Source organism: Pteronotus mesoamericanus, unplaced genomic scaffold (genome assembly GCF_021234165.1).
Source record: "Pteronotus mesoamericanus isolate MK-2021 breed Mesoamerican mustached bat unplaced genomic scaffold, CSHL_Meso_final contig_221, whole genome shotgun sequence".
In the NCBI taxonomy this organism is placed as follows: domain Eukaryota; kingdom Metazoa; phylum Chordata; class Mammalia; order Chiroptera; family Mormoopidae; genus Pteronotus; species Pteronotus mesoamericanus.
Genome location: NW_026555092.1, coordinates 1,671,236 through 1,697,222, shown reverse-complemented (window position 1 = coordinate 1,697,222; position 25,987 = coordinate 1,671,236). Strand labels below are relative to the sequence as shown.

Sequence of the window (25,987 nt, the reverse complement as noted above, 5' to 3'; positions counted from 1 at the left end):
GCATCCAGCCCTCGGGGTGGGTGGTAAGTGGGAGCAGATACCTGTCCACTACCCCCACGGTCGAGGAGTTGAGGTCATTCCCCTCCTCACCCACTAACATCCAGAATCCTCCCCATTGCCTCTTGCCTTGGGATCCCTAGGCCAAGACGGAGGAGGCAGGACCTCCAAGGCTGTGACCCTACTGCCACCAGCTCCATTTACCCGTCTTGGGCTCATGGTCAGAGGCCCTTAGCAGCCTTGACAATGAGTCCACTGAAACTTTGGACGTGCTGGTCCCTTGCCTGGATCATGTTCCTCCATCCCCTGCCGCCACCGGATTGGCGAATTCATCTGACCCTTTACTGTTCAGAGCGCTGAGCGGTGCATGGGTGCAGACGGATGCATCCCTTTCTCACGGGGAGGAGGGGTGCAGTCGGCAGCAACAGGTCCCAGTCTGCCTCCTCTTCCCCTTGACCTGACGCTTCCCTCTGACGCTGCAGGGCGGGAGTATGACAAGGATGGGAACCTCCGGCCCTGGTGGAAGAACTCGTCCGTGGAGGCTTTCAAGCGGCAGACCGAGTGCATGGTGGAGCAGTACGGCAACTACAGTGTGAACGGGGAGCCGGTGAACGGCCGGCACACCCTCGGGGAGAACATCGCTGATAACGGCGGCCTCAAGGCGGCCTATCGGGTAAGAGGGCCGCTCCCCACACGCAGTGCGGGCCCAGGTCTGGGTCATTACAGACAGGCTGGGGCAAGTTGTGGTTGCTCTGTGAGCTTCAGTTTGCTCATCTGTGAAATGAGTGTAGTGAGAACTAATTGAGAGGGTGTCTGGGAAAGCACCCAGCACAGAGCTTGGCACGCAGAGGGCTTTCTGCTCTTGAGGGCAGCCTGACAGAGAGACGCAGGACAGGGCTTGGGCTGGACCTGCTGGGAGCCCTGCCTGTTCTTCCTGTGCAGCCGTGGGCTCAGAAGGAGAGGGCGGGGACACTGGTCATAGAGCCAGATCCAGGTGGAGTTCTGGTTCGGGGGTAAGTTACCCGGCCCTCCCTGGGCCCCTGTGTGCTTGGCTGAGTCCCTAATCCCTGCATCGCTGGGTGTGACGTGCGGCGGCCGGGGCACAGGGCCTGATGCAGAGTGCCACTCAGAAGTGGCAGCTGAGTTGGGTGGGAGAGATAACAGGCCAAGAGTGAAAAGGATTAGGCATCTATCAGAGGGACACAGAGCTTCCTCCTCCCCTTGACATAAGAGCAGAAATACTAAGAGGTGCCGTTGGTTTAGGCCTCTTCCCCATGCCGGGCTCCCCGCTCAGCTCCCCAACCTGTTTGCAGCTGGGTCTCACAACCTGCATTTGCACTTGAGGAAACAGAGCCCAGAAACATTCGGTAGCTGGTATGACGTTCACTAGTCAGCGAACAGGTATTGCACACCTTCCACCTACCACGCGCTGTATTAGACACTGGAGTTTCTATGGCAAGACAGACACGGGCCCCACTCTCCTAAAGCCACAGTTTTAGTGGGGCAGGGAGGGGACAGAAAGGCCATACATACCGAAACAAATGAGGTCATTGCAGGGAGGGCACCGTCATCGAGGACAGTGGAGGAGGTGGTCAGGGGAGGCCCTCTGGAGGGGCTGACATTTGAATTGAGACCCAAATGATGAGGAAGAGGGAGCGGAAGCTGGGAAAGAAGAGTGAGTGCAGGGGCCACGAGACAGACACGCAAGTCCGGCAAGGTCAAGGACAGGAAAAAGGATGAGCGGAGCGCAGGGAGAGCAAGGCCCAGTTGGGGAGGTGAGGCTGGAGGCATGGCTGGGCCCAGAGCAAGGAGCTTGGGTTTTATTCTGGTTACAGTGAGAGTCGCTGCAGGGCTTTTAAGTAGAGGAACAACATGGTCCAATTTAACCTTTAAAACGGGTCAGCAAACCTACAGCCTGCCAGCCAGATCCAACGCTCAGCTGGGTTTTGTAAATAAAAATTGGGGGGATGCAGCTGGGCCCACCCATTTGGATGCTGTGGCGGCTGTCACACTGCAGTGGCAGGATTGAGTGGTGGCAACAGAGCCCGGTTAACCTCCAGAGCTGACAGTATTAACTCTCCGGTCCTTCACAGAAAAAGTCTGCCAACCCCTGCTTTGTAAGGATGGCTTAAGTCGCTGTTTCAGGAGGGGATTGGAATTGAACCCATCTGAGGTCAAGGAAATTAGTTAGAAAGCTGTTATTTGAGTCAAGGAGACAAGTTAGAAAGCTGCTGTGAGGTTGTCCAGGCAAGAAAGGGCATGGAGCAATGGAAAATGTGAGAACTCAGATCTGGGGTGTTCGCTTTGGTTGAAAGCAAAGAATCAGAGGAGTTCTGGGGCTTGGGCCTCAGGACCTAGGTGCCATTTACTGGGACGGCGAAGGGTGTGTGTGGGTACAACCTTTTGTCCTGTCTGTGCCGTGTTAAGTTGGAGATGCATCTTGGAGGTACAGCTGGGGAGTTAAATATACAAAGTATGCATTTGAGAGCCATCTGCACGTAGATGGTATTTAAAGCATCAAGTTGAATGCACTTGCCTTTGGAAGGAGTAAAGAAGACAGCTCTTCTAGTCTGAGCTGGGCTGTCAGAGCGGGTGCCCAGACCCCAGAAACCAGCTCTACAAGGTGGAACACCCGAGACATCCCGCGCTAGCCCCTCCACCGCCACCCTGCTTGCCCTTGTGTCACGGGGGCCCAGAGCGCTGTTTCCTTTCCCCCCAGGCCTACCAGAACTGGGTGAAGAAGAACGGGGCTGAGCAGACGTTGCCTACCCTGGGTCTCACCAATAACCAGCTCTTCTTCCTGGGCTTTGCACAGGTGAGTTCGTTAGGAAAAGGCCAAACTTGGGCACATTCTGCCATCTTGCTGTTCCAGGAGCTCTGAAAGCCAAGGGCAAGGTCCCCTCACTTGAGAACCTCCCAGCTCGCTGGACTGTCCAGGGGCTGCTACCCTGTAGGAGACCGAGCTTCCTGTCACTAGAGAGACTCGAGGAAGGGCCATGCGTGCTATTAGAAGGATCCTGCATCGGTAGATGAGAGGACAAGGTGATCACTAAGGGTCCTTGTGGTTCTGGGGTTCTAGAAATTTCTTAAACTCTGTATGCCCCATGTTGTCCCTTGAGTTGGCATTCAGCATATAGCCTTCTGTTGGTTCTCAGCGCTACCAAGCTATCAGACAGTTGTCCTGCCCAGGAAGTGAGTGTTGTGGACTCAATCTGAGGTTTCCAACATGGTTTGGGAGCGACTCCTTCCTTCAGAGGAAATCTAACGCAGGTGCCCAAGACAGACAGATGCTGCTCCAGCTGCAGAACGGAGTTGGAGGCAACTGCTGTAGAGGATGCTGGGATGGGGGGCGCACCGGCCCACTGTTCCTTTCTAAAACACATGGCAGGCCCTCCTGACTCCTGGGGGTCTCAGAACCAGGTCGGGGGACCATTCCTCTGCTGTCGTGCATGGGGCCAGCCTGGCCACCTCAGGACCCCACAGTGACCTGGCCTCTCCCTTGTTGCCTCCCCAAGGTCTGGTGCTCCGTCCGCACGCCCGAGAGTACGCACGAAGGCCTCATCACGGATCCCCACAGCCCCTCTCGCTTCCGGGTCATCGGCTCTGTCTCCAACTCGAAGGAGTTCTCGGAGCACTTCCACTGCCCGCCTGGCTCCCCCATGAACCCACATCACAAGTGTGAAGTCTGGTGAGGGGCGAGGCACCAACAGCCAAGACGGAGGAGGGGGAGGGGCTGCGGATGAGCCCTCAGGGTGGAGCCAACAAGGCCACCAGTGCCCAGGGTGTCGCCCAGCCCCTTGGCCCCCCCAGGGCCCCCTCCCCCGCACTGGAGGGTTTTCAGCCGGAACTGAGACTGAGCCTGTCATGTGGGTTCTCAGTATGACCCCAGATTTGATCCCCTGTGGAAACCCTGTCATTCCAGGCACACGTACGTCAACTCTAAAGGGCATTTGGGCGTCAGGCTGGTTGTTCACCAGGCCTGGGCCCCACGCTGACAAGGGTCGTGGACACAGCTCCACGCCCACATCCAGTGCCAGATACACCACAAATACCACTGTGTCAAGTGCTTTAAATATATATTTTTGGGGGAAACTATTTTTTAAACATTGTGGAATATACACTGGAAACCTTCAGGGAAATAATGCATTTAAAACACTTCTTTTTTTTTTTTCCTTAAAGGAAGGGATTGGTATATTTATTATGTTCTGTTTTTCTAAATAACCTGTGGACAAGGGAAGCCCCACCGAGTCACCCCCCTCTCCTCTTTACTCGTTGCAAGGTTGAGCTGAGGCAGCGGTCCCTGGGCCGCCGACCGGGCCCCCACACGGAGCCGCCTCAGCCCCTGGAGCGCACCAGGCGGCCTCCGTCTCCTGGTGTAGCAAGGAAAGGCGCGGAGGCCCGGCGGGGGAGGGGCCGCTCCGAGAGCCCCAGCTCATCAGCACCACCTGTCTTAGTGTCCCTGCCTCTGTCCCCAGAGTCCAGCAGTGGGAGCCCCAGCAAGGAAGGTCTGATCCCCAAAGTCACAGACGGGGACCAATGACTGTAGCAGCAAGAGGCCAGGTCAGGGACCTCACACCCAGTCTGGGGTGCCCCAGCCCCCCAGGTCTGGACCGCAGAGCCCTGAGAGGCTGAGACGCACCCCCACCATGTACTCACCTGTACTCTTTTTGTCCCTCCTCTTTTGGCCGCCCCATGTCTGTCCTGGGGGACCTGTTGCACCTCTGCAGCATCCCCCGCCCCAGCCTGGGCCTGGCTCCCTGGACCGCAGCCGTCCTGCTCTGTTCTCTAGTGCCTTACCTGAGGCTGCGGCCCTGGGCGCCCCCCCGGGGAGACGGCCCCTCACCCCCAGGGTCCCTTGGCCTCCTCAGTGAAGCCGCCAAGTATCCCAACTGTAATCTAGGGCCACGGCCCCTGCTCCCAGTGCCCACAACACTGCCTCTCACGCAGCACAGAGCTCGGGCCTGCAGGCCAGAGGCACCGAGGCCAGGGGTCTGAGGAGCCCCCAAACGTGCCCTGAGCGCCATCCCACCCTCAGCCCCTTGGGTTGAATCAGGACAATGCTTGTAGCTAGAGGGACTCCTCTCCTTGGGAAATGCTTTCAGCCCTGGCAACCCAGTCAGTCTGGCCTGTGGTGTCAGGGGCTGGGAATGCTGTCCCCTCCCTGAGGTCACCGTTCAGAAGTTCCCCCAGGAGGAGCTGACTGGAGCCCCGCTCTGGTCCTCTGGGCAAGCAGCCGCCTGGGACTGAGGCAGGAGCCACAGGTGCCACCACGGCTCTCCCATCTCGGCAGCCCGGGCCTGGCCAGGCCCCGCTCCCAGAGGCAGGCGCCTGCCTTGCCCAGGAAGCTGATCCTCCTTGCCCAAGAGAAGCGATGGCTCAGCCACTGCCTCGCCCACCTTCAGACCAGCCCCAGAGCTGGGATGGGGGTGTGGGGAGTGGGCTCTCTGGTCCGTGCAAGCAACAGGCCTGGGAGCTCCTCGCAGGAAAGGTAGGGCAGGACCCAGGCGGGGAGCTAGAGTCAGGAGCCCGCCACGCTGAGTAGGCTTTTCCGGTCCTGGGCCCTCCGTGCCCTCCTGCCTCCCCACCTTCACCATGGGTCACAGTCCTTGAGAGTGTCTGTCAGCGCCATGGACTGGGACCTCCCAGCCAGAAGCAGGTGTCCTAGGGCTGAGGGTCCGGCCAGAAGGAATGTAGTTTGCACTTGTTGCTTCCTGGTGTGCTGAGTGGTGGGAGCCTGGGGCGGCAGGAGGAGGAGGAGGAGGACCTAGCCCAGGAGGATCACAGAGACCCCTCCCCTTAAGCCCAGGGAGCCATTAGGCTGGCTTCTCTGCAGGTACCTGGACATGGGGTTTAGAGCTGGGAATCTATTTTTTGTATTACTATGTTTCGTGCTACTGTAGTTTTGGTGTGGCACTATTGTAATTGAAATAAAGTAATTGTACTGAGGGCCATGTGACTGAGTGTCTTCTCGGGGTGGTATGTGACCTGTGGGGCTATGGGAGGGCACCCCCCGCCCGGTGCCGTCAAGGCCAGCAGCACCTCCTCCCCAGAGCCGAAGCCTCGGGTGTTGGCAAAGGCTAGGTTACTCTGCCTGGGCCCACCTGGTCACTCTTCCATCGAGGATGCGATTATGGGAGCAGCCCCTGCTGGTGAGAATGATGCATGTCACCACCAGGGCCCAAGGGCCTCTGGGTAAAAATGGTTTTTCCTTATCTTGGATCAAAGGATGCCAGCAGTGGGTTTCCTGGTTTCAGATGTGTGGGAAGGGCAGCCAGAGCAGGGAAATTCAAAGAAGTTCAAGGAAGTGTCTGACACACTCGGGCCTCCTCCAGGATTTTGCGTATGTTCTTCCCTCTGCTTAGAGTGGTCTTCCCCTGACTTCTCTGTTTGATACACTCCTGTCCATCCTTTAATGCCCAGCTCAGCGTCACCTCCTCCAGGAAGCCTTTTCTGACCTCCAGCTCAGAGCAGGTGGAATCACACAGGCTTCCCTCTCCCACCAGAGTGTGTTCGTGCTTGGGCTGCCACGACAAAGTACCGCAAGCTTGGCTTGCTTCCACGGCAGAAGAGTGGCCTGTGTAAAGATCACGCCATCCCCCTTCCCCAGCTCCCCAGTGCACTCACTTGCAACACAGGACCTGGACCCTGCCCAGCAGGCCCCACCCGAGCTTCCTCTCTGCACCTTTAGTCTCCTTCCTGCACTTGAAGCCCTTTCCTGCCTGTCCTTCAGATTGGAATGCTCACACATTCTTGCCAACGAATAAATGAATATATGAATTTCTTTTTAAAGCTCCCATGTATTGCATGGCTCCAGTGAGTAAGGCTGTGTGCTGCATCCCCTTAAATGCTCACAGCAATTTTTCCACCCAGGTCCCAGGGGAATAGCGGGGCGCAGGGTTCTGAGCGCAGGGACCTGGCAGGGAGCTGCTTAGGAATACAGGAGAGGCTGCTAAGCAACAGCGATGGGGGGAGGGGAGAGACACGACTGACTCAACAGCAATGGGGAGAGGGGAGAGAGGACTGTCTCTCACATACACACAGACAGACACACACATACACACACACGCGCACGCGCGCTGAAGGTGCAGGAGAGGCATTCCCCCCCCCCCCCCCCACAGAGGTGCATCTGCCTGGCATTCCCATTTCCCAGTGACCAAGCGAACAGTCTCCTTCCACTACCCTGCTCTGGACCCTGGGCCAACCCCGCCCTCACCCCACCCCCTTTCTCCTCCTCCTCTTCCTCCTCCCTCCTCCTCCCTGAGCATTAGACCTTCCCCCAGCTCCTTGCATGCCACTCCCCAAGCAGGAATGAAAACCTCAGCCTGGCCCTTAGGGGTTTACCGAGCAGCTGAGGAATGGAAACACTTGCAAGACAGCTACTTGAGAGCCACTAGAAAATGTATACGACCTATAACAACAATTGTGTAAAAGGGATTCAGCAAGGCTCAGTGTTAAGAGTTGAAGAGCTGCGGAAGGAAGGGATTAGCAAAGGTTCTAAACACTAAAGAACCTCCTACAATAATAACCCCATTGAGAAATGGGCGAGACCTTTACAAAGAAAACTGCAAAACTTTACTGAAGAACATTAAAGAAGACCTGAGTAAATGCAGATGAATACCCTGGCCATGGATGGAAAGGTTCTCTCTAATAAAATGTCGATTTTCCCCAAATTATTCTGTAATTTCAGTGTGCTGTCAACCGAAATTCCAAGATAATTTTTCATGGAACTTGAAAAGTTGTTGCACACAAAAGAGGAAATGCACAATGGCCATGATGGTTTGGAAAAAGAACAGTGAAGGAGCTGGCCTCATCAAAATGTTACAAAGCTATAATGAATAATACAGCGTGATGCTGAAGTAAGAATAGAGAAATTGAACAACTGGAATAGATTAGAGAACCAGAACCAGTTCTGTGTGTATGTGGGAATTGGTATAGGATCAAGGAAGCCCTTTAAATCAGCAGAGAAATGAAGAACAATTTAATAAGCTGGGTTAGGATATCCACGTGGAAAAAAAATCTAGATTCTGCCTCCCTCACACAATTCTCACACACGCTGCTCACAACAATAAACTCTACATATACTAGGGAACTAAATATGTAAAAACCATAAAAGTATCATAAAATACAGGGTGGCGCAAAAGAAAGTTTACAGTTTGTACAGAAAATATAATAATAAATAATAATACAAGAATAAACTGTTTTGTGTACTCACAACTGGAAACCTACTCTTTTCCCATTCTGTATTACTGAATGTGTTTATAAATGGGTTGGCAAAGCTGTCTTTAAAAATGCAAATGGGTGGCAGCCAAAGATGGCTGCGCCCGGGCAAGTTGAGTGAAGGTTGCAGTGAGCCTTGGTGTGTGAGGAATCCCGGAGGAAGCACCGACTTCTGGGAGGAGAGCGTAGAGTACGGACCTTTCGGAGAAAGCAGTGCAACTCAAGATGGAAAATCATGAACCAGTTCATACTGTCAAGGAAAAACAAATTTTTGAGATCATAACCAGAAAAATCAATCAACTTCCAGAAGCAGAAAGGAATCTACTTGAACATGGATCAACATACATTGGACTTAATGCTGCTCTCTGTGGCCTAATTGCAAACAGTCTTTTTCGGCGCGTCTTAAATGTGACACAGGCTCGTATCGCTGCTGGTTTACCAATGGCCGTGATCCCATTTTTGATAGCAGACGTATCTTATAAGGGTTTTATAAGTTTACCCTTGAGTACAGGTGATTTGAACTGTGAAACCTGCACCATAACACGAGGTGGATTGGTTGGACTTGTTCTTGGTGGTATATACCCTGTTTTCTTGGCTATACCTGTGAATGGTGGCCTAGCAGCCAGGTATGCCTCAGCTGTGCTACCAGAGAAAGGAAACATTTTAACCTACTGGATCAGAATTTCTAAGCCTATCTTTAGAAAGATGTTATTTCCTATTTTGCTCCAGACTGGATTTGCAGCCTACCTTGGCTCTAGACAATATAAACTACTTATAAAGGCTCTTCAGTTACCTGAACCTGGCCTAGAAATTCAGTGATTGTTAAACAAATGTGTTTGCAACAATAAAACTGTAAAAAAAAAAAAATGCAAATGAAGAAAAAAATATAACTAATATATTTTACCATTTAGTTCTTTTTAAAAAAATTTTTTTATTGTTCAAATACATTTGTCTCCATTTCCCACCACCACCACTTTGCAACTTAGTTCTTTTCTACAGACCTAATGCAGTCCCTATCAAAATACCAACAGCATTTTTCACAGACCTGAAACAAACAATGCTAAAATTTATATGGAATTATAAAAGACCCCAAATAGCCAAAGCAATACTGAAAAAGAAGAACAAAGTTGTAGGTATCATGCTGCCCGAAATCAAACCATACCACATGGCTATCAGAACAAATTGATGGTCACCAGGGAAGGGGGCTGGGGAATTGGGTGAATAAGATAAAGGGATTAAGAAGTACAAATTGCCAGTTGTAAAAGTAGTCACAGGGATGTAAAGTACAGCATAGGGAACATAATCAATAACATTGTAAAAACTGTGTGGTGTCAGATGGGTACTAGACTTCTTGGGGTGATCACTTCATAAGGTATATAAATGTCTAATCACTATGTCATGCACCTGACACTAATAAAACATTGTGTATCAATTATTGAAAATAAAATTTAAAAAATAATCTAAAAACTGTAATTCTTTTGTAAAGAAGGTACAGTAAGTAAAATTATAAGACATGTGACAGATTGGGAGAAAAATAAAATGCAACATACATAGCTAATGATGCAGTATGTAATGGGAAGAATAAACGTGAAAAAGAGAGCAAAATATTTAAGACTATCCAGAAAAGAAAAAAATGCAAAAAGACGAAAGAAAAACTTTTGAGAAGATAATCTAATAATGTGAGCAATATATTTAAAACCACAATGAGACAATATTTTTCACCCATCAGACTGGCAAAAATGATGAAGTTGGATATTAAGTGTTGCTGAGGATGTAAGAAACTGGGTACTGTCACCCACTGCCAGGACACATTCGACACTTTACTAAATTTAAAGGGCATTTACCAGGACTTCCATGCTGGGAGGAAAAGGGTATCTCCATAGTTTCAAATTTTCCCCACTCACCCCCCAAAAATAATGTAATTAACAAAGAGGAGATAAAACCACATGTGAACCTGGAATTACCTGAAGTAGAGAAACAATTCAAATTCCAACAGAACTCCCACTGCCTGTGTATTCAGAAAGTGGTGGAGCGACCGTTTAAGAGACGCTGTGAAAACTAGGGAAGGGGCGTGGCGATCTCGGATGGGCACGGACAGAGTCACTCCCAGGATGTCCAACACCAAATGCCAAAATAGCGAACACAATTGGGGAAGAGCAGCTACCAGCAGCACTAGCAACACGGAAGAGTCTGGAAAGAGTGGAAAGGACAGCCTTGGAGAAGCTTTGATTCCTGGGGAGAATCGCTTTCCTAGAGTAGGGGTGTACCCTGGGAGATGTGATAGAGAAGGGAAAGAAGGGGTTAAGAATCCTAAATCTCAGGCTGGCGTGGTTCTTTGGACTGAGTGCTGGCCTGCGAACTGAAAGGTCGCCTGTTCTAGTCAGAGTGCACGCCTGGGTTGTGGGCCAGGTCCCCAGTTGGGGGCCTGTGAAAGGCAACGGATCGATGTATTGCTCGCACTTTGATGTTTCGCTCCCTCTCTTTCCTCCTCCCTTCCCCCCCTCTAAAAATAAATTTTAAAAATATTTCTGAAAAAAAAAATCCTAAAAAACGAGATATAAATGTCAACTTCCTGACTCCTCCTCCTCACCACTCATGAAGGATGGCAGGACGGACAGCAGAGGGCGCGCTTGCTTGAGGCGTCCCGTCTGTGAATAAGCAAGACCAAAAAAAAGGCGGATCATGTGCCGCGTTCAAAACCCGTTAGAAAAGAAGTGCAATTCAGAGCATTTCAAATGATAAAAATTCTCCCTCCAAAATTAAGCATAAAACTGAAGAACACTGTAATGCACCACTCCAAACTGAATCAAATATCCTCAAATAAGCACTTGAGGATATGCAAAAACACCTCTAATCAGGAATACAAAAGCTAGCAATAGAAAAAGACAAAAATATAAATTAACTAATTAAACGAGAATTGAGCTCAGAGAGGAAAATATGAAAATCATATTGTATCATACGTGAAGATTAAAAGGTACCCAAGGGAATAGATTAAAATGAAACGTAATAAAGAACATTGATGAAAAGCAGAGAATGAAGATTAGATAAAGAAGTCAAAATGGTCAGAGAGAAAGTGGTTGAAATCGAAGATAGGCAAAGAGCAAAGAGCTGACATTTAAAACTAATCTAAGAAGATTTTCCAGAAATAAAAGATCTAGATCCACACATCGAAAGGGCTCACTGGGTACTGTGTAAACTTGACATTGAGTGGTCAGTTCTAAGATGTATCCTGGTAAAGCTATTAGACTTTAAAGATAGAAAATGCTCAGGGCCTCAAGGCAAAAATATGAAATAACCTTTATAGTCATCAGAATTAGACAGATATCAGTCTTTTAAAAATGACGTATATGAAGTACCTAGAATAGGAAAACTCATTCAGACAAAAAACATAATAGAGTGAACAGGGACTGGAGGGAGGGGGAAGGGGGAGTTATTGTTTAATAGGTACAGGGTTTTTGTAGGAGATGGTGAAAACATTTCAGGTGTCAACAGTAGTGGTGGCTACACAACACTGTGAATGTATTTAATGCCACTGAATTGCACACTCATGATTAAAATATATTTATCTATATAAAATATAGATACAACAAAAGACAAATAACATACAAAGCAAGGCAACAGAGGAGCAGCGTTCTCAAGAAACTCAGGGCAGCAATCCAAGGATGTTGTATTGAACCAAACTGTCCTTCAAATATCAAAATGACAAAAAAAAAGAAAAGAAAAGAAAAAGAAAAACAGCTTGAATGTGCAAGAATGCAGCACACATGTGCCCTTCCTAATGAATCTACTGCAGAAGGAGCTTCCTCTACGAGAGGGACTGTTCAGAAAAGGACTGTTAGCGAGCATTTTATGCTTTTCGATTGCAGAGCTAAGGCTAAAACAAGGGTGGGACCCTGGATAAAAGAATCATACATGAACACTGCATGTTTTGAAAAAGCAGAATGAATACAATGAAAACACGGGAGGAAAAGAGAAAGGAGGCAGAGAGAGGTTATAGACTGTTGGGTCTATGGGAACACAAAGATACCTTTCAAAACGGACAAACCACATAGCGAAAAGTTAAGCAAGAAAAGAGGACTAAGGGCAGCATAAAGATATTAATACAAAGATAACCACTGGGACAAAAATATAGGACTTCCTAAATATCAACAAATTTAAAATGAGCAAAGAATATATATACCAAATGGAGAGGCTAGAGATATAATACATATTATTTCTATCATTTCTCTTTGCTTCTCTTGTTTTTTCTGTTTTAGATAGAGGATTGATGTGTATTGATATTGGATAGAGGCTTGGTGTATAGATATTTATAACTAATGATCAGAGCCTCAAACACACCACTCTCAGCCAATATGACACACAAAAAAAAATAAGGATATAAAAAATGTAAACAGCCTGGCTCTTGCGGCTCAGTGGATTGAATGTCCACCTGTGGATCTGGGTCCCCAGCTGGGAGGATGTGGGGGGCAACCAATCCATGTTTCCCTCACACATCAGCATTTCTCTCCTTCACTGTCTCCCTCCTTCCCTCCTTCTCTAAAAGTAAATAAATAAAATCTTTTCAAAATATGTTTTAAAAATATATAAACAGCATAATCATTAAGTTAGTTGTTTTGGGTATGTATTACCGTATACTGAACTATGTCTCCCCCCACCCCTGTTAAAGCCGTTTGTTGAAGATCTAAAACCCAGTACAATTGTGTTTGGTGATAGGGCCTTTGGGAAATATTAAGTCGTGAGGGTGGAACCCTCATGATGGGATTAGTGCCTTTACAGGAAGAGGTCATATGAGCACATAGCAAGAAGGTGGCCACCTACAGGCCATGAGAAGAAGGCTCAGAATGAACCTACCTTCCCAGCACCTTGATCTTGGACTTTCCAGTCTCCAGAACTTCAAGAAATAACTTTTTGTTGTACAAGCCAAAAGTCTATGGTATTTTGTCATGGGCCTGAGCAGACCAATACATATATTGGATACTCCACCTTGATAGTAGAGAATATGTCATGGACCATTCACAAAAATTGATAATATGTTTGGACACAAAGAAAATATCAGTAGATTCCATAGTGTGAAATCAATGTTCTCAAAACAAATGTAACAAAATTAGATATTAAAAACAAAATAATGAAACTAAAAGTTCCTCCCTCTTGGGCAAAAGGGGAAATACAAACAAATCATAGAATTCCTGAAAAAGAATAATAAAAAGTACGTATCAGAATCTATGAGGTACACTGAGAGCAACAGTGAGTGAAGATTCGTAGCCTTACACATTAACCTCAGTGAAACGGAAGACTGGAAATGAGTGAATAAAATTCCCAATTTGGAAAGCTAAAAAAAAAAAGAGAGAGAACATAAAAAAAGAAATTATGAAGATAAATGTAGAACTTTACGTAGAATATAGAAAGTTACTAGTTCAAATTAATATATAAAAACCCTTTTTGCAAATACAGTATCAAAAATTAGACAAACCTCTAACTGAATCAAGAAAAAAGTGAAAGCTCAAATACACGAAATAAGAAATGACCAGAGGAAAACAATTATTGCTAGAGAGGACAGTTTAGAAAATCACAATAGACTACTTTGCATCTCTAAATGCAAATGCATTTTTAAAACCTAGGTGCTATAGATGATTTCTTAGGAAAATATGTTTTGCCAAAATTGGCCTGATTAAGTGTATGATAATCCATTGTCATCGTCTAAGATCCCTCTATTTTCTGCACAGGCCAAATAGACAAGTTGAATGAGGATGTGATGGGAATCACCCCTTCAGTATCTTTCAAGTCCTTGACCGTGACAATGGCTGCAGTCCCTCTGGGTATGCCGTATTGCTTTGGGGTTACTGACTTTGTAGGTTGAGGTGGTTCTAGTGGCTTCCTTTGGCCTTTCACGCCATAAAATAGCCCTCACTCCACAGATCAAGGAACCATTGTGGGGATTCTGCCAGTTGCTAACTACGTCTCTTCCAATTACACATTCCAGAAAGGGAGCAATAGCACCAGGGTGGATGGGAGCCCAGACAGGGCACACTGTGAGTTAGACCTGAGCTAACCGTTGACCAGCTGACCTCCGTAAGCCCCTCTTCTGACTGGTGAGCCACAGTGACATTGTGGTCCTTCAAGAATTAGTGTCACTTCAGAACCAGGATCCAGTAATCCTGGAAAAGTCTGATTATTTCTTTTTCCCTAATACACCCAGACGCTTGGGCAAATAGCTGTAGGCGTGTTCAGGGAAGGCTGGGAGAAACATTAACAGTATCAATTTGGGGGCATTTAGTAGGGTCCTTCCTCAAGGGGACCCGGCCTCCCCTTCATTCGAGGGCTTTTGGGCCTCTGAGTCTGTCAACTGGCTGAAGTCTAGGAATTGATGGAGAGGCCATGACTCTGTTTTGGGACTGAAGTTAGACGTGTGTTCACTCCACCCTGAACTCTTCCACCTACGTCTCTGCTCGTCAGGCTATTCTGACAGCTGCTGTGGCGCACAGGCCCTCAGAGGAACCACGCGTACCTGCCCTTTGTCCAGTGAGTGTGGCTCCTCAGCCCCTGCCACCCAGGAGCTTGTCGCCCCCAAGTATTTAGGAGTCCAGCTCCATGGCAGGGACCGCCACCATAATTTCTGACCTAAGGAGAACCAAGACCACAGCTGCTGGAGCCCCTGTCACAAATGTATTTGCCACCGTGGAGAAATGTGTGTCCCCTGGTCCCTCCCTGGCGGGTGAGCAGGCCTGCGGGGATGAATCCTCTCTGAAACCTGGGCTGCCGCCTCTCAAGGCGTTTCCGTTCATTTCGGGTAGGCCGCCATTGGCCGGCCGTGTTCTGCCCAGCCCCGCTGTTAGAGCCCTGGCAACCCCTTGAACTAGAACTGAATCCAAAATCTCTGCTTAGCAGGCCGGCCCAGCGGAGGCTGTCGAGCATTTTCTGTAGCTGGCCAGCTAGTAAACCGTTCAGGCTTTGCAGACCCGATGTCTGTCACAGATCTGGCCGTTGGAGCATAAAAACATTGGTATGTAAATGCAGAGCATGTTTCAGTAACATTTCCTTTATGGACACTGAAATTTGAATTTTACATAATTTTCATGGGTCCTGAACTATGACTCTTTTTTATTTTTGTTTTATTTATTTTTATTGAACTTGTTGGGTTGACACTGGTTAATAAAATTATATATGTTTCAGGTATTCAATTCTACAATGCATCATCGAACAATGATTCTTCTTTTGATTATTTTCAGCCATCTAAAAATGTAAAAACACTCTTAGCTTGCAAGTGAGATAAAACAGCAGCGGAGCAGTTTGCTAATCTTTGCTTTGGGGTTTACAGTATACATATTTAATTAATCTCAATGTGATTTCACAGAATAGCATGCTACTTCACATACACTAAAAGAACCTTAGAATCGTATACTCACAGTAATAAATGTATTACTGTTATACACTTCATTTTTACATGTACTGCAAATCCTTACTATGTTGCTGTTATTTTTGCTTTAGATAGTCAATTATATCTTAGGGTGATTTAAAATAATCTAAACATGTCTTTTTATGTTTATTTTCATTTTTTTCTCAATTTTAAACCCAACATTCTTTTTTTTTTATTTTTAATTTTAGATCTGTCTTTATTTTCATCTTAACCATTCCTGGAGACCCTCGTTTCTGTGTGTAGGCCCAGGCACCTGCCCTGCTGGCATGTTCTCCCACATGAAGAACTTCCTGTAGGGGTTCCAGGGGTAACAAGCCTGCTATTAATGACATCTCTCAGATTTTGTTTATCTGAAGAAGTCTTTATTTCACCTGATTGTTTTAATTTTTTAAAATTTACATACAGTAAAACTGACTTCTTTGTATGCAGTTTTATGAGTTTGGAGAAATGTATTAAGTTATGCAACCATCACAATCAGGATGAAGAATAGTTGTGCTTTCATTTAAAAAGGAAAAAAGGTTGTGTTTTTTTTTTTATTTTGAATTAATTGTAGACTCAAAAGGAGTTGCAGAAAGTCCTGTGTACCCTTCACCTAGACTTCCCCAGTGGTAACCTCTTACATAACTGCTGTACAATAGCAAAACCTAATATAGTCAATTCAAGAAATAGACATTAGTACAAGACTGTTGGCAGTCTTATTCAAACCTTAGGTTTTACCAGTTTTTACATGAACTCATGTGTTTGTGTGTATGCTATTTTATACCACGTACAGATTCATGTTACCAATGCCTTCATTTTTAAAAGATATTTTTATTGCATATAGAATTCTGGGTTGACGGTTTAAAGATATCAGTTCATTGTTTTCTGCTTATATAGTTTCTGGTAAGAAGCCTGCTTTGGTTCTTATCTTTGTTCTTCTATACGCAGTACTGTGTCTTTTTTTTCCCTTTAGCTCCTTCAGGATTCTGCCCTTATCTTTGGTTCTCAGCAGTCTGACTAGGATGTAGCTCGTGTTGTGTTTTTGTTTACTGTCGGAGGTGTGTAATTTATCCCATTTTGTGTTCTCTGTGCTTCTTATATCTATGATTTGATGGCTTTCATCATTTTTGGAAAACTCTCAGCAATTTTCTAATATTCTGAGCATTCTCTTTCTTTATTCTGGATCCAGTTACACACATATCAGATAATTTGATATTGTCTCATAGCTCTTAGATTCTCTCTTCTGTTTTTGTTTTTCCACTTATTTTTCTCTTTGTGTTTTCGTTTGCATAATTTTTATTGAACTATCTTCAAGTTTACTTACCCTTTCCTCAGTTTGCTGAGTCCACTCAGTTCACCTCTGCTACTGTGCTTTGTTTTATTTCTAGAATTTTCACTTGACTCTTATAGCTTCCATAGCTGCTGAGATTCCCCATCTGCTTATGCAAGTGGTCTATCTTTTCTATTAGCACTTTCAATATATAAATCATGATTATTTAAAATTCCTTATTTGGCCCTGACTGGCATGGCTCAGTTGGTTGGGCATCATCCTATAAGGCAATGGGTTGCTTGTTCAACTCCTGGTCAGAGCACATGTCTGGGTTGTGAGTTCAGTCCACAGTCGGGACATGTGCAAGAGACAACCAACCAATGTTTCTGTCTCACATCGGTGTTCCTCTCCCTTTCTTCCTTCCTCCTTTCCCTCTCTCTAAGAATAAATCAAATCTTTTTAAAAAATTCTATTTGACAATATCAATAGCTGCATCATTTCTGAGTCCGGTGTGGTTGATTGCTTTGTCTCTTGACAACAGATTGCTTTTTCTTGCATTTTAGTGTTTTATAATTTTTGACTGAATGCCTGACATTGTGTGTAGGATGACAGAAGACTAAATAAATAGTACTAATTTCTGGACATGAGCATGTATCTTCTTCTGCTAGACAATTAGTGTAGGGGATAAGTCAGTCTAGTCAGGTCTGGACTGGTTTCACCTTTATGCTACTGATAGGGGAACCCAAGAGTTAAAGATTTTAGCTTTAGTTACAGTTGATAAGCTTAAGTGATCAGCGCATATGGAAAGCTGTTGTTCCAGGGACCGGAATACATGACCATGTGACTCCAGGAGGCTGACAAGCAATTTAACCTTTGTGCCCCAGGAGGTCTGCAGAGATCAAGATGGTATCTGAGCCACTGTGTTCCAGGAAAGGGAACACAGATAAAAAATTATTGATCAGTAGATAAAAAAATAGGAGGAAAATTGCCACGAGGAAGTACAACTATTATCTGATTAACCTTTTTCCAAACCCCTTACCTACTTTTTTCTTCTCCTTATAAAAAGTTTTTAGGATTTTTAGGGTACATAACCCACCATCTTCTCAGATCACCAGCATCTGAACAAAGCGCCCATAAAGATTCAATCCTTATCTCTATTTATTGTTTCTGTAGTGACAGGCAGCTCGAACACTGACTTTTCCAGTTTTGCTATGTTTAACATATGGTTACCTTCACTCTGTGACTGGCTTCCAATTCTCCTAGAGTCACCTCAGTCTTAGGATGGGGGCTGGGTTGCTAAAGGGATTTCATCAGTGCTCCTGCTCCAGCCCTCAGCTTTCCGTCCCTTGGTTAGGTTGCTGTGGTGTGTTCTTAGATGCTTATTAACCCGGTGGAAGGGGAGGGGATTGTCTCTTTTCCTGGTCCAGCCTCAGTTTTAGGCAAACTGTATCCCTGGGCTTGGAGGTGGGGCTTCCTCAGTGATCCTGCTCCTCTTCCCCATGGCAGCAAAACTCTCCTCTGCACTTTTGGCAGATCCCATGTAGGAATTTCCTGCTCCTTCCCCAATGGCAGGAGCCTTGTGATGGTATTGGCATAAGATCCTGGTACAGGATGGTTTCCTGCCCCTCCCTCTTCCCCCAGCTGCAATGGGTCTTCACATATGCCCTGTGGATGACGGTGACGGTGTCCTGCTCACCCCCAGCAGCTTCACAGTTTCATTCTACGGAGGGGAAGGGCGTGGTGAGGCAGGGACTTCCTACTTGCGAGTGTGTGTGAATTTCCCGTGTCTGTGACTCCCAGGGCTCTGTACTTTCACACTAGCCCACACATGGCCTTTAACAATCTTTTTTTTTTTTTTTTTTTTTTTTTTTTTACAAATTTTCCCTGAATTCCGTATATGCCTAGCATATAGGAGATGCACTATACATATTTATTGTGTATTTGTAAGAGATTATTTAACTTTTCTGAGTCTTTTTATGCATTTATAAATGGAGCTGGTAATGCCCCCCTCACAGACAGTTCACAGGAGGTAATAGGTATAAGCCAGCTTTTGTCAAAGAGAGAACAGCAAAAACACATCAATCCCGGACTCTCTGCTTCCTAAGCTGTGCAAAGGCTCTAAGGCAGAGCAGGGTGAGAGTGCTGTTAGGCTAGGAGGAAGGTAAGGGGGGCGGGGTGGGGGGAAGGAGGGAGGTGGTGGCGGCGGGGTGGGGACAGTGGTGGGAAGAGAGCCTGCAAGCCCGAACAGTTAGCCCCAGCTCGGACCATCTGGGTTTAATCCTGGCTCCCACAGTAAATCCCTATGTTACTTGGGACAAGTGAGCAACCCCTTTAAGACTTATTTTCCCCCTCTTCAAAATGAGTTTTGAGATTTGTGAGAATTCAATTAATTCATACACATAAAGAGTTCAGAATTGTGCTTGCTGTATAGCACTTAATAAATATCAAGGGATTTTGTTTGTTTTATTCATTCCTTCATTCACTTATCTATTCAAGAAGTGTTGAGAACCTACTATTTGCCAGGACATGTGCTAGGTACTGGGAATATACCATTTCGATTTCTTTCCAGAGCACTGAGGGCAAAAACCTGGTTCTGCAGGAGGTGGCCGCGAGTTACAGCGAGCCGTTTCTTTCTGGTTTTAAGACATGACCACCAGAGGGCGCAAAACCCTAAGGAGACGCTTGGAGTCAGCGCTGAGTCGACTTGCCTGGGACTGAGTCCTGGGAGTCAAAGGCCGGAGGGGAGTCCCCTCCCTTGCCCAGTTAGATGGCTGACAGGAGCCAGCCTTCAGTTCCTTTGGTGTTTGGTTAGAAGGTATCCTGGACTGAAGGAATCCTGGACGAGGAGCCTGAAATGTGAGTTTTAGTCTCTTTCCCACATCTCCCTGACTTAAGTAAGTTACCTCACCCATTTTAGCCCCCAATATGTCTGCAAGATGGAGCTAACAGTCCCTGCCATTGTTTCCCCCTGTGCTCCTCCATCTGGCCCAGGCCCTGGGCCCTCATTTCAGAGAGTGCCTGTGTCACGCAGGGGCTCAGAACCTGGTGTCTGAGACCTGGGTTTAATCCCTACTCCAACCACAAACTATTAATAGCTGTGTAACCTTGGTTAAGTGCGTTTACCTTTCAAGGCCCCAGTTTCCATCTCTGTTAAATGGCAATCCTGACACACCTCTTGCACGGTTGCAAATTAAGAGAATGTTCATAAATACTTCTGGCAGTTGCTGGCACAAAATAATTACTTCATGTACGTTTATTATTCAGATGGAAATTTGACTCACGTTCATTCAGTGCTTACTTAATGAATCTCCAGGACTGGGGCTCTGCTAGTAATTCCTTTTGTGGCTTTTGGCAAGATTCCTTCCCTTTTCTGAACCCGTTTCTCCAACAGAAACACAGGGGGTTAGATTAGATTGGACACTCGTAGGAGCCATTCCAGCCCTGATGTTCCAGGCTGCTTCTACCTTTCACCCTCCTATCTCTCCTCCCTTCCTTTCTTTCTTCCATTTATCTGTCATTTATTCACTTGTCCAATGATTATTTGTTGAGCACTATCGTATTCCAGGTGCAGGAAACAAAACAGGCCCACATCAAAACAGGTGCACATCAGTGAGAGCCAGGCCGTTGGAAGCACGTTTGTACAAAACCTTCTTTGTCCTCTCTCCCAGTAATCAATCCTTGCAGGTTATTTCATGTTTGGAACAGGGAAAAAATATGCCAAGAGTTTATTTCTGTGCATCTCTGTGTGGCTGTGTACACACACACATTTATATATAACATTTGCAGCAGTGTTGTCATGGGAACCATTTTTTGGTGTCTCGGGGCATGAGGGATGCCTGTGAGTGCAGGAGCTTTTATGGAACACCCCCTGCATGCACTTTTGTGTGGTGCAAAATCCTGCTGGGAGAGTTACCCCAAGAGCCTTTGTTGCCCCTTTTGATCATTGCTGCCTATTTTTCTCATTGATCTTGTCGGGTGTGAGTGAATTTGACTGAGCGAACTGAATGTCAAGCTCAGTGACTGGCAGAGTAAGATCCTCTGGGACATTTGCCAACTAGCAATGTGGATAGGTCAGCTTGGGTTTTTTTGTCTTTTTAAAACTTGATTTAGGAATGCTTAAGGCTTTGGGGAAGACTTGGATGAAAAGACAGCAGCAGCCAGGGAATGTATTTTCAGACATGACAGCTGCAGCAGCCGCTTTTGAACTTGGTAGGCAGTGCCAGCCCTCGGAGGGGCAGAATGCCAGCCAGAGGGAGGCAAGGGACTCACTATTCACCCGGCAGCTACCCTGGGCCGGGCTTCTTCCTGGGTGCTTTGCATATGTTATCTCCTGTAATCCTCCCTGTAAGATAGATATTGTGGTTCTTAGCAGGAAATTGGGATTAGGGAGGAAAAGTGGGCAAAGAGAGGAAAACTGAGATTCAGAACCAGGTTGGGCCTGACTGCAGAGCTGGGGCTTGACCCACCACATGGCGCCCCTGCACCGCTCCCTGCGGCCAGGTTCCTCTCCCTTCCAGGCAGGAGTTGGGGAGTAGGGCAGCCAGGAATGGCAGTCCAGGAATTCAAGTCTTCACAAACCCCAAATCACTGTGGCAGATCCAATGATGAGCAGCTCTGAGGATGGACAGATGGAGTCTATGTAAACATTACCTTCACCTTGAATACAAGAGCAGGCTCATGTTTTGGTTTCATGAGGGTTTACTGTGTACCAGGCACTCTTTCATCTATAAAGCCCTATGAGATCAGTGCTATATTATCATCACTGTATTGCAGAGATAGAGAGACTGAGGTACAGTGAGGCTAAATGTCTTGCCCAAGATCACACGGCTAATGAGCTAAGATGTGAACCCAGAGAACCTAGTTCCAAAGCCTAAGCTCTTAACTCCTGTGTTTTTCTGGTCCATGAGTTAGTGCTACACGTGTACATGTGGGTGGGTCTACAGCCCAGCCACAGGGGTGCTCCACTCCCCAGAGAGCTTCAGCTGCATGAAAGATAGGGGTTGGTGGGAAAGGGAGGGAGATCCCCGATTATCCTGTGTGTCATCTCCTGCGTGTCCAGGACTGTGCTAGGACTTTCTACTGCCCAGCTTTGCTGAAACATGGGAACTACTCGAATCCCCTTCATATAGACAGGACAAATCAAGGCCCAGAAGGTGAAGTGATTTAACTAAGATCTCAGAACTGGGATTTGAACGAAGGGCTGTTTTTTTTCCCCAACCGAAGCCCTGAGGTGTAGAAGTGGAGCAGGACTGCCCTGACCCCCGCCTCCCCCGCCCTTTCTCAGATCCGACGCCAGAGAGAGGGACTCAGGTGCCCTCCTAGTGGCAGGGAGGCCAGTCCGGAAACTCTCGCGTGGCGGAGGACTCCAATCCACCCAAATAGAGGCTGCTCCCCCAAACTGACCAGAGTAGGGTTACCCTCAGTTACTCAGTCACCACCCACCCCTCACCTAGTTACAAAGCGCCTCCTGTGTGCCAGCCTCAGTCTGGGTACTGGACATACAGCACTGAATGTACCACGGTCCCTGCCATCGGGAGCTTACTTTCTAGCAAGAAACAGATGTGATACAAGTACGTACAAGTGTGAGACGTGAAGGAAGCTGTGGGCCTGAATGACAGGGACTTACTGGGCCTGGGTTGATGACTGACGTGGGTGTTTCACGTTTGTTTAAGTGGGGCCTTCCTGACCCTTTGGCTGGAGAAGGCCAAGGATACACCTCAGTGCTTTTGGCCAAAGCTGAAAGCTGGCCGGGCAATGGCATGAAGGGAAAGAGGTTTCTATTTTCTTTATGTTTGGAGACCAAGTTGTAATACTTAACCCTAAGCCACTTCCAGCTCCACTGAAGAGATAAATAAGTGAACGTTTATTAAATATTTACTACCTGCCAGGTACAAGGCTGTGTAGGCCCTTAAGAATACAGTGTCATAGACTCACAAGAAAATAATGTCCCATTACTAAAGAAGCAGAAGGCAGGCAGTGACTGCATCTGGGGGACAAGGAGGGAAATCAAGGAAAGTTTGTCTCCTAAAATGACAGTGAGCTGGGTCTTGAAGGGTAAACAGGAGCTTCCTGGGCAATCGAGGACCAGCACGCACTCCGGGTGGGTGGAAAGATGTGGCAACGCGAGAGTGCATGGCCGTTCAGGGTGTGCGTTGGTGGGGAAGCAGCGGGAAATGAGGGTGCAGAGACTGGCAGGAGCGAGATGCAATAAAGCCCCGGCACCCGGCTGAGGAACCTGGACTCTGTCCAGTCCCCCAGCATAAGGTGAGAACCAAGCCTCTTCTCCGAGTTTTCTATTCAAGTGGAAGAAAAGGCATATAACCAGGGGGAGGGGGAGCATGATTGCCAAATTTGGGAAACTGAAAAATGAATATTTTTTCTAAAAATACATTTTCTAAATTGCTGCTATTTTCATCCTCCTGTCAGTGGGAAAGGCAGAGCTAGCAACGCGCCCCAGCCTCTTTCCAGGTGTCTGGAGCGCCGGCGGGCCGGGCCGGGCCGGGCCGGCAGGCTGGCTCCCACGGAGATCCAGAGCCAGCCTGCTTCCCGGTACCAGCTGTGGGCATCTGGAAATCCAACTTCCTCTTCTAGTCATCAGATAGGGGGGAAATCAGTGCCCAGGATTTCCCCAAGGCAGCAAACTTGGCGGGATGATTAAATGGCATCAGGCTTGGAAAGGGCCAGAGAAAGGCTGGGCCCCCCAATGTAGAAGGATGTGGTTTCCAGAGTCAGGATGGGATGTGTAGGTAATTGTGGGAAGTCCCTTGGTTTAGAGAGGGCTAGAGGCCTGCTTGGCGGGCATGAGAGAACTCTCACGGGTCCAGCTGGCCCAGCGGCGGTGCAAGGCGATCTCAGTAACCCGGCAGCTCAGTTAATTTGGTTTGTAGGGTGCTGTGTTAATAAAGCCTGCTACTGGGGAGGTCAAGGCTGCCTTGTCCCCAGGCCCAGCAGCCACCGCCTGAGCAAGCTAGGCGATCAGTCAAAGGAGGGAAGAAGGAAGCCCCTATCATGATTCCCCTCTTAGGTGCAGGCAATATTCGTACTCAGAGCTCCATAGGGGTGTTATGAGGATTAAGTGGGTTATTTGCCCAATGCCTGGCACACAGTGAGTGTTCAGTAAATGTTAGCTATTATTGTCTTGTTGTTTTTATCAGTCAGACACACTTATGGTTGGTTTCCTTTTGCTCGGTTACTGAATCCTTACAACAGCCAGGAAGTAGGGGTTAATAGGGGTTTAAAAAAATTTTTTTTACAGTCGAAGAAACTGAGGCACAGTATGTTATGTAACTTGTTCAAGGGGCAGAGTTGGAAACTTCCGCAACTCAAGGAAAATTAAAACCCAAACAATACAATTCAAAAATGTATAGGACTTGAAGAGACATTTCTCTAAAGAGGGTATCAAATGGTCGAAGAGCTCATGAAAAGATGTTTAACGTCACTAATCATTAGAGAAATGAAAATCAAACCGCACAGTGCGATGCCACTTCAAACCAGTAGAATGGCTATTATTACTATGGAAGGAAGGAAGGAAGGGAGGGAGGGAGGGAGGGAGGAAAGAAAGAAAGGAAAGAAAGAAAGAATATAAAGAAAAAAGAAAGAAAGAAAGAAAAAATAACAAGTGTTGGTAAGGATATGGAGGAACTGGAACCTTTGTGCATTGCTGGGGGTATATAAAATTGTGCAGCCACTGCGAAAAACAGTATGGCAGTTCCTCAAATAGTTAAAGAGAGAATTACAATATGATTCAGCAATTCCACTTCTAGGTATATACCCCAAAGAACCGAAAGCAGGAGCTCAAACCAATTCTTGTATACCCGTCTTCCCAGCAGCACGGTTCACAACAGTCAAAAGATGGAAACAATTCAAACGTCCATTGATATATGAATGGATAAACAAAATGTAGCATCATATCCATACAGCTGATTATTTCAACCTTAAAAAGGAATTAAAATTCTGATATGTGCTACGGGGTGAATGAACCTTAAACATATTACACCAAGTGAAATAAGCCACGCACAAAAGGACAAGTATTGCATGATTCCACATGTATACGAGGCATCTAGAGCAATCAAGTTCAGAGAGACAGAAGTATTACAGTGGTGGCTGTCAGAGGCTGGGGGAGGGGACAACGGTGAGTTGTTGTTTAATTGGGTGCAGAGTTTCAGTTTTGGATGCCGGAGAAGCTCCGGAGACGAACCGCAGGGATGATGGCACAACGCGATTGCCACTGAATGTGAGTGCCACTTAGTAATACCCTTCAGCATGGACAGAGCCATCAATTTTATGTTGTGCATATCTTACTACGATGTAAAAATTGCAAAAAAAAAAAAAAATGGCAGAGTTGGGATCAGGATCCAGGTCTATTTGTCCCCAGGGTTACCTGGGATGATTCCTTGAATCTATGAGGGGGGATGCCCCCCAAAAAACCCCCTGGAATTTATTTATAAAGAATTGTGTACTTATTCTTACACGTTTAAATGTCAGTCACTTTCAAAGTACTCTCCATTTGATGCAGTACACCTATCAAGATGTTTTTTCCACGGCTCAAAACAGTTTTTGACCTCGTCAATTTTGATGCCTTTTAGTGCCTCTGCTGTTTTTTGTTTCACTTCTTCCACGTTGGCAAAACATTTCCCTCTGAGGAATTTTTTCATCCAGGGAAACAAAAATGTCATTTGTTGCAAGACTGGGTGAATAGGGAGGGTGGAGCATGGGGGCTATGTTGTTTTTGTTCAAAAACTGCTGAACACTCAGCATGGTGTGGACAGGTGCGCTCGTAAGTCAGCCATCATGAAATGCACAAAGACGATGAGTCTTCAAAAAACATTCACTGAAGCTGAACGCAGCCTCTGACAACAACGCCAGCTGGTACACTGATACAGCCGGGTTCCTAGAACACTCGCCTATGGGGGGAAACCTGTACTACAAGGGGCCTGCCCTCTAGAAGATAACTCCGGTGTTTTTTGCGTCTTCCTTCCCTGTACTTTCCCCTTCTGAGGAAAATGCTGTCCATTTTTTTTGTTCAGAACTGACCAGCTAAGAGAAAAGCAGTGTCTTGATGATGATGGACACAGTCAGACAACTTAATTCTATTTTTCCAACAGGCATTT

At 46.8% G+C, this 25,987-nt stretch overlaps 2 protein-coding genes across 3 annotated transcripts in view; both read left to right on the top strand.

The window, feature by feature from the left end:
• Window positions 1-5,945, top strand: part of ECE1 (endothelin converting enzyme 1) — a 96,122-nt gene extending 90,177 nt beyond the window's left edge. For both annotated transcript variants that reach the window (XM_054571683.1, XM_054571682.1), the window contains 3 exons: window positions 480-670; window positions 2,717-2,812; window positions 3,513-5,945. In XM_054571683.1, coding sequence (XP_054427658.1) covers window positions 480-670; window positions 2,717-2,812; window positions 3,513-3,689 — 464 coding nt within the window. In that variant the 3' untranslated portion in view covers window positions 3,690-5,945. The remainder of the gene's footprint in view (window positions 1-479; window positions 671-2,716; window positions 2,813-3,512) is intronic.
• Window positions 5,946-8,300: 2,355 nt separating this feature from the next.
• Window positions 8,301-9,081, top strand: LOC129068967 (transmembrane protein 126A-like). Its single transcript, XM_054571449.1, has one exon. It carries the CDS (start codon window positions 8,440-8,442, stop codon window positions 9,031-9,033), a length of 594 nt encoding a protein of 197 aa, XP_054427424.1. The 5' UTR covers window positions 8,301-8,439; the 3' UTR covers window positions 9,034-9,081.
• The last annotated feature ends 16,906 nt before the right edge of the window (window positions 9,082-25,987 follow it).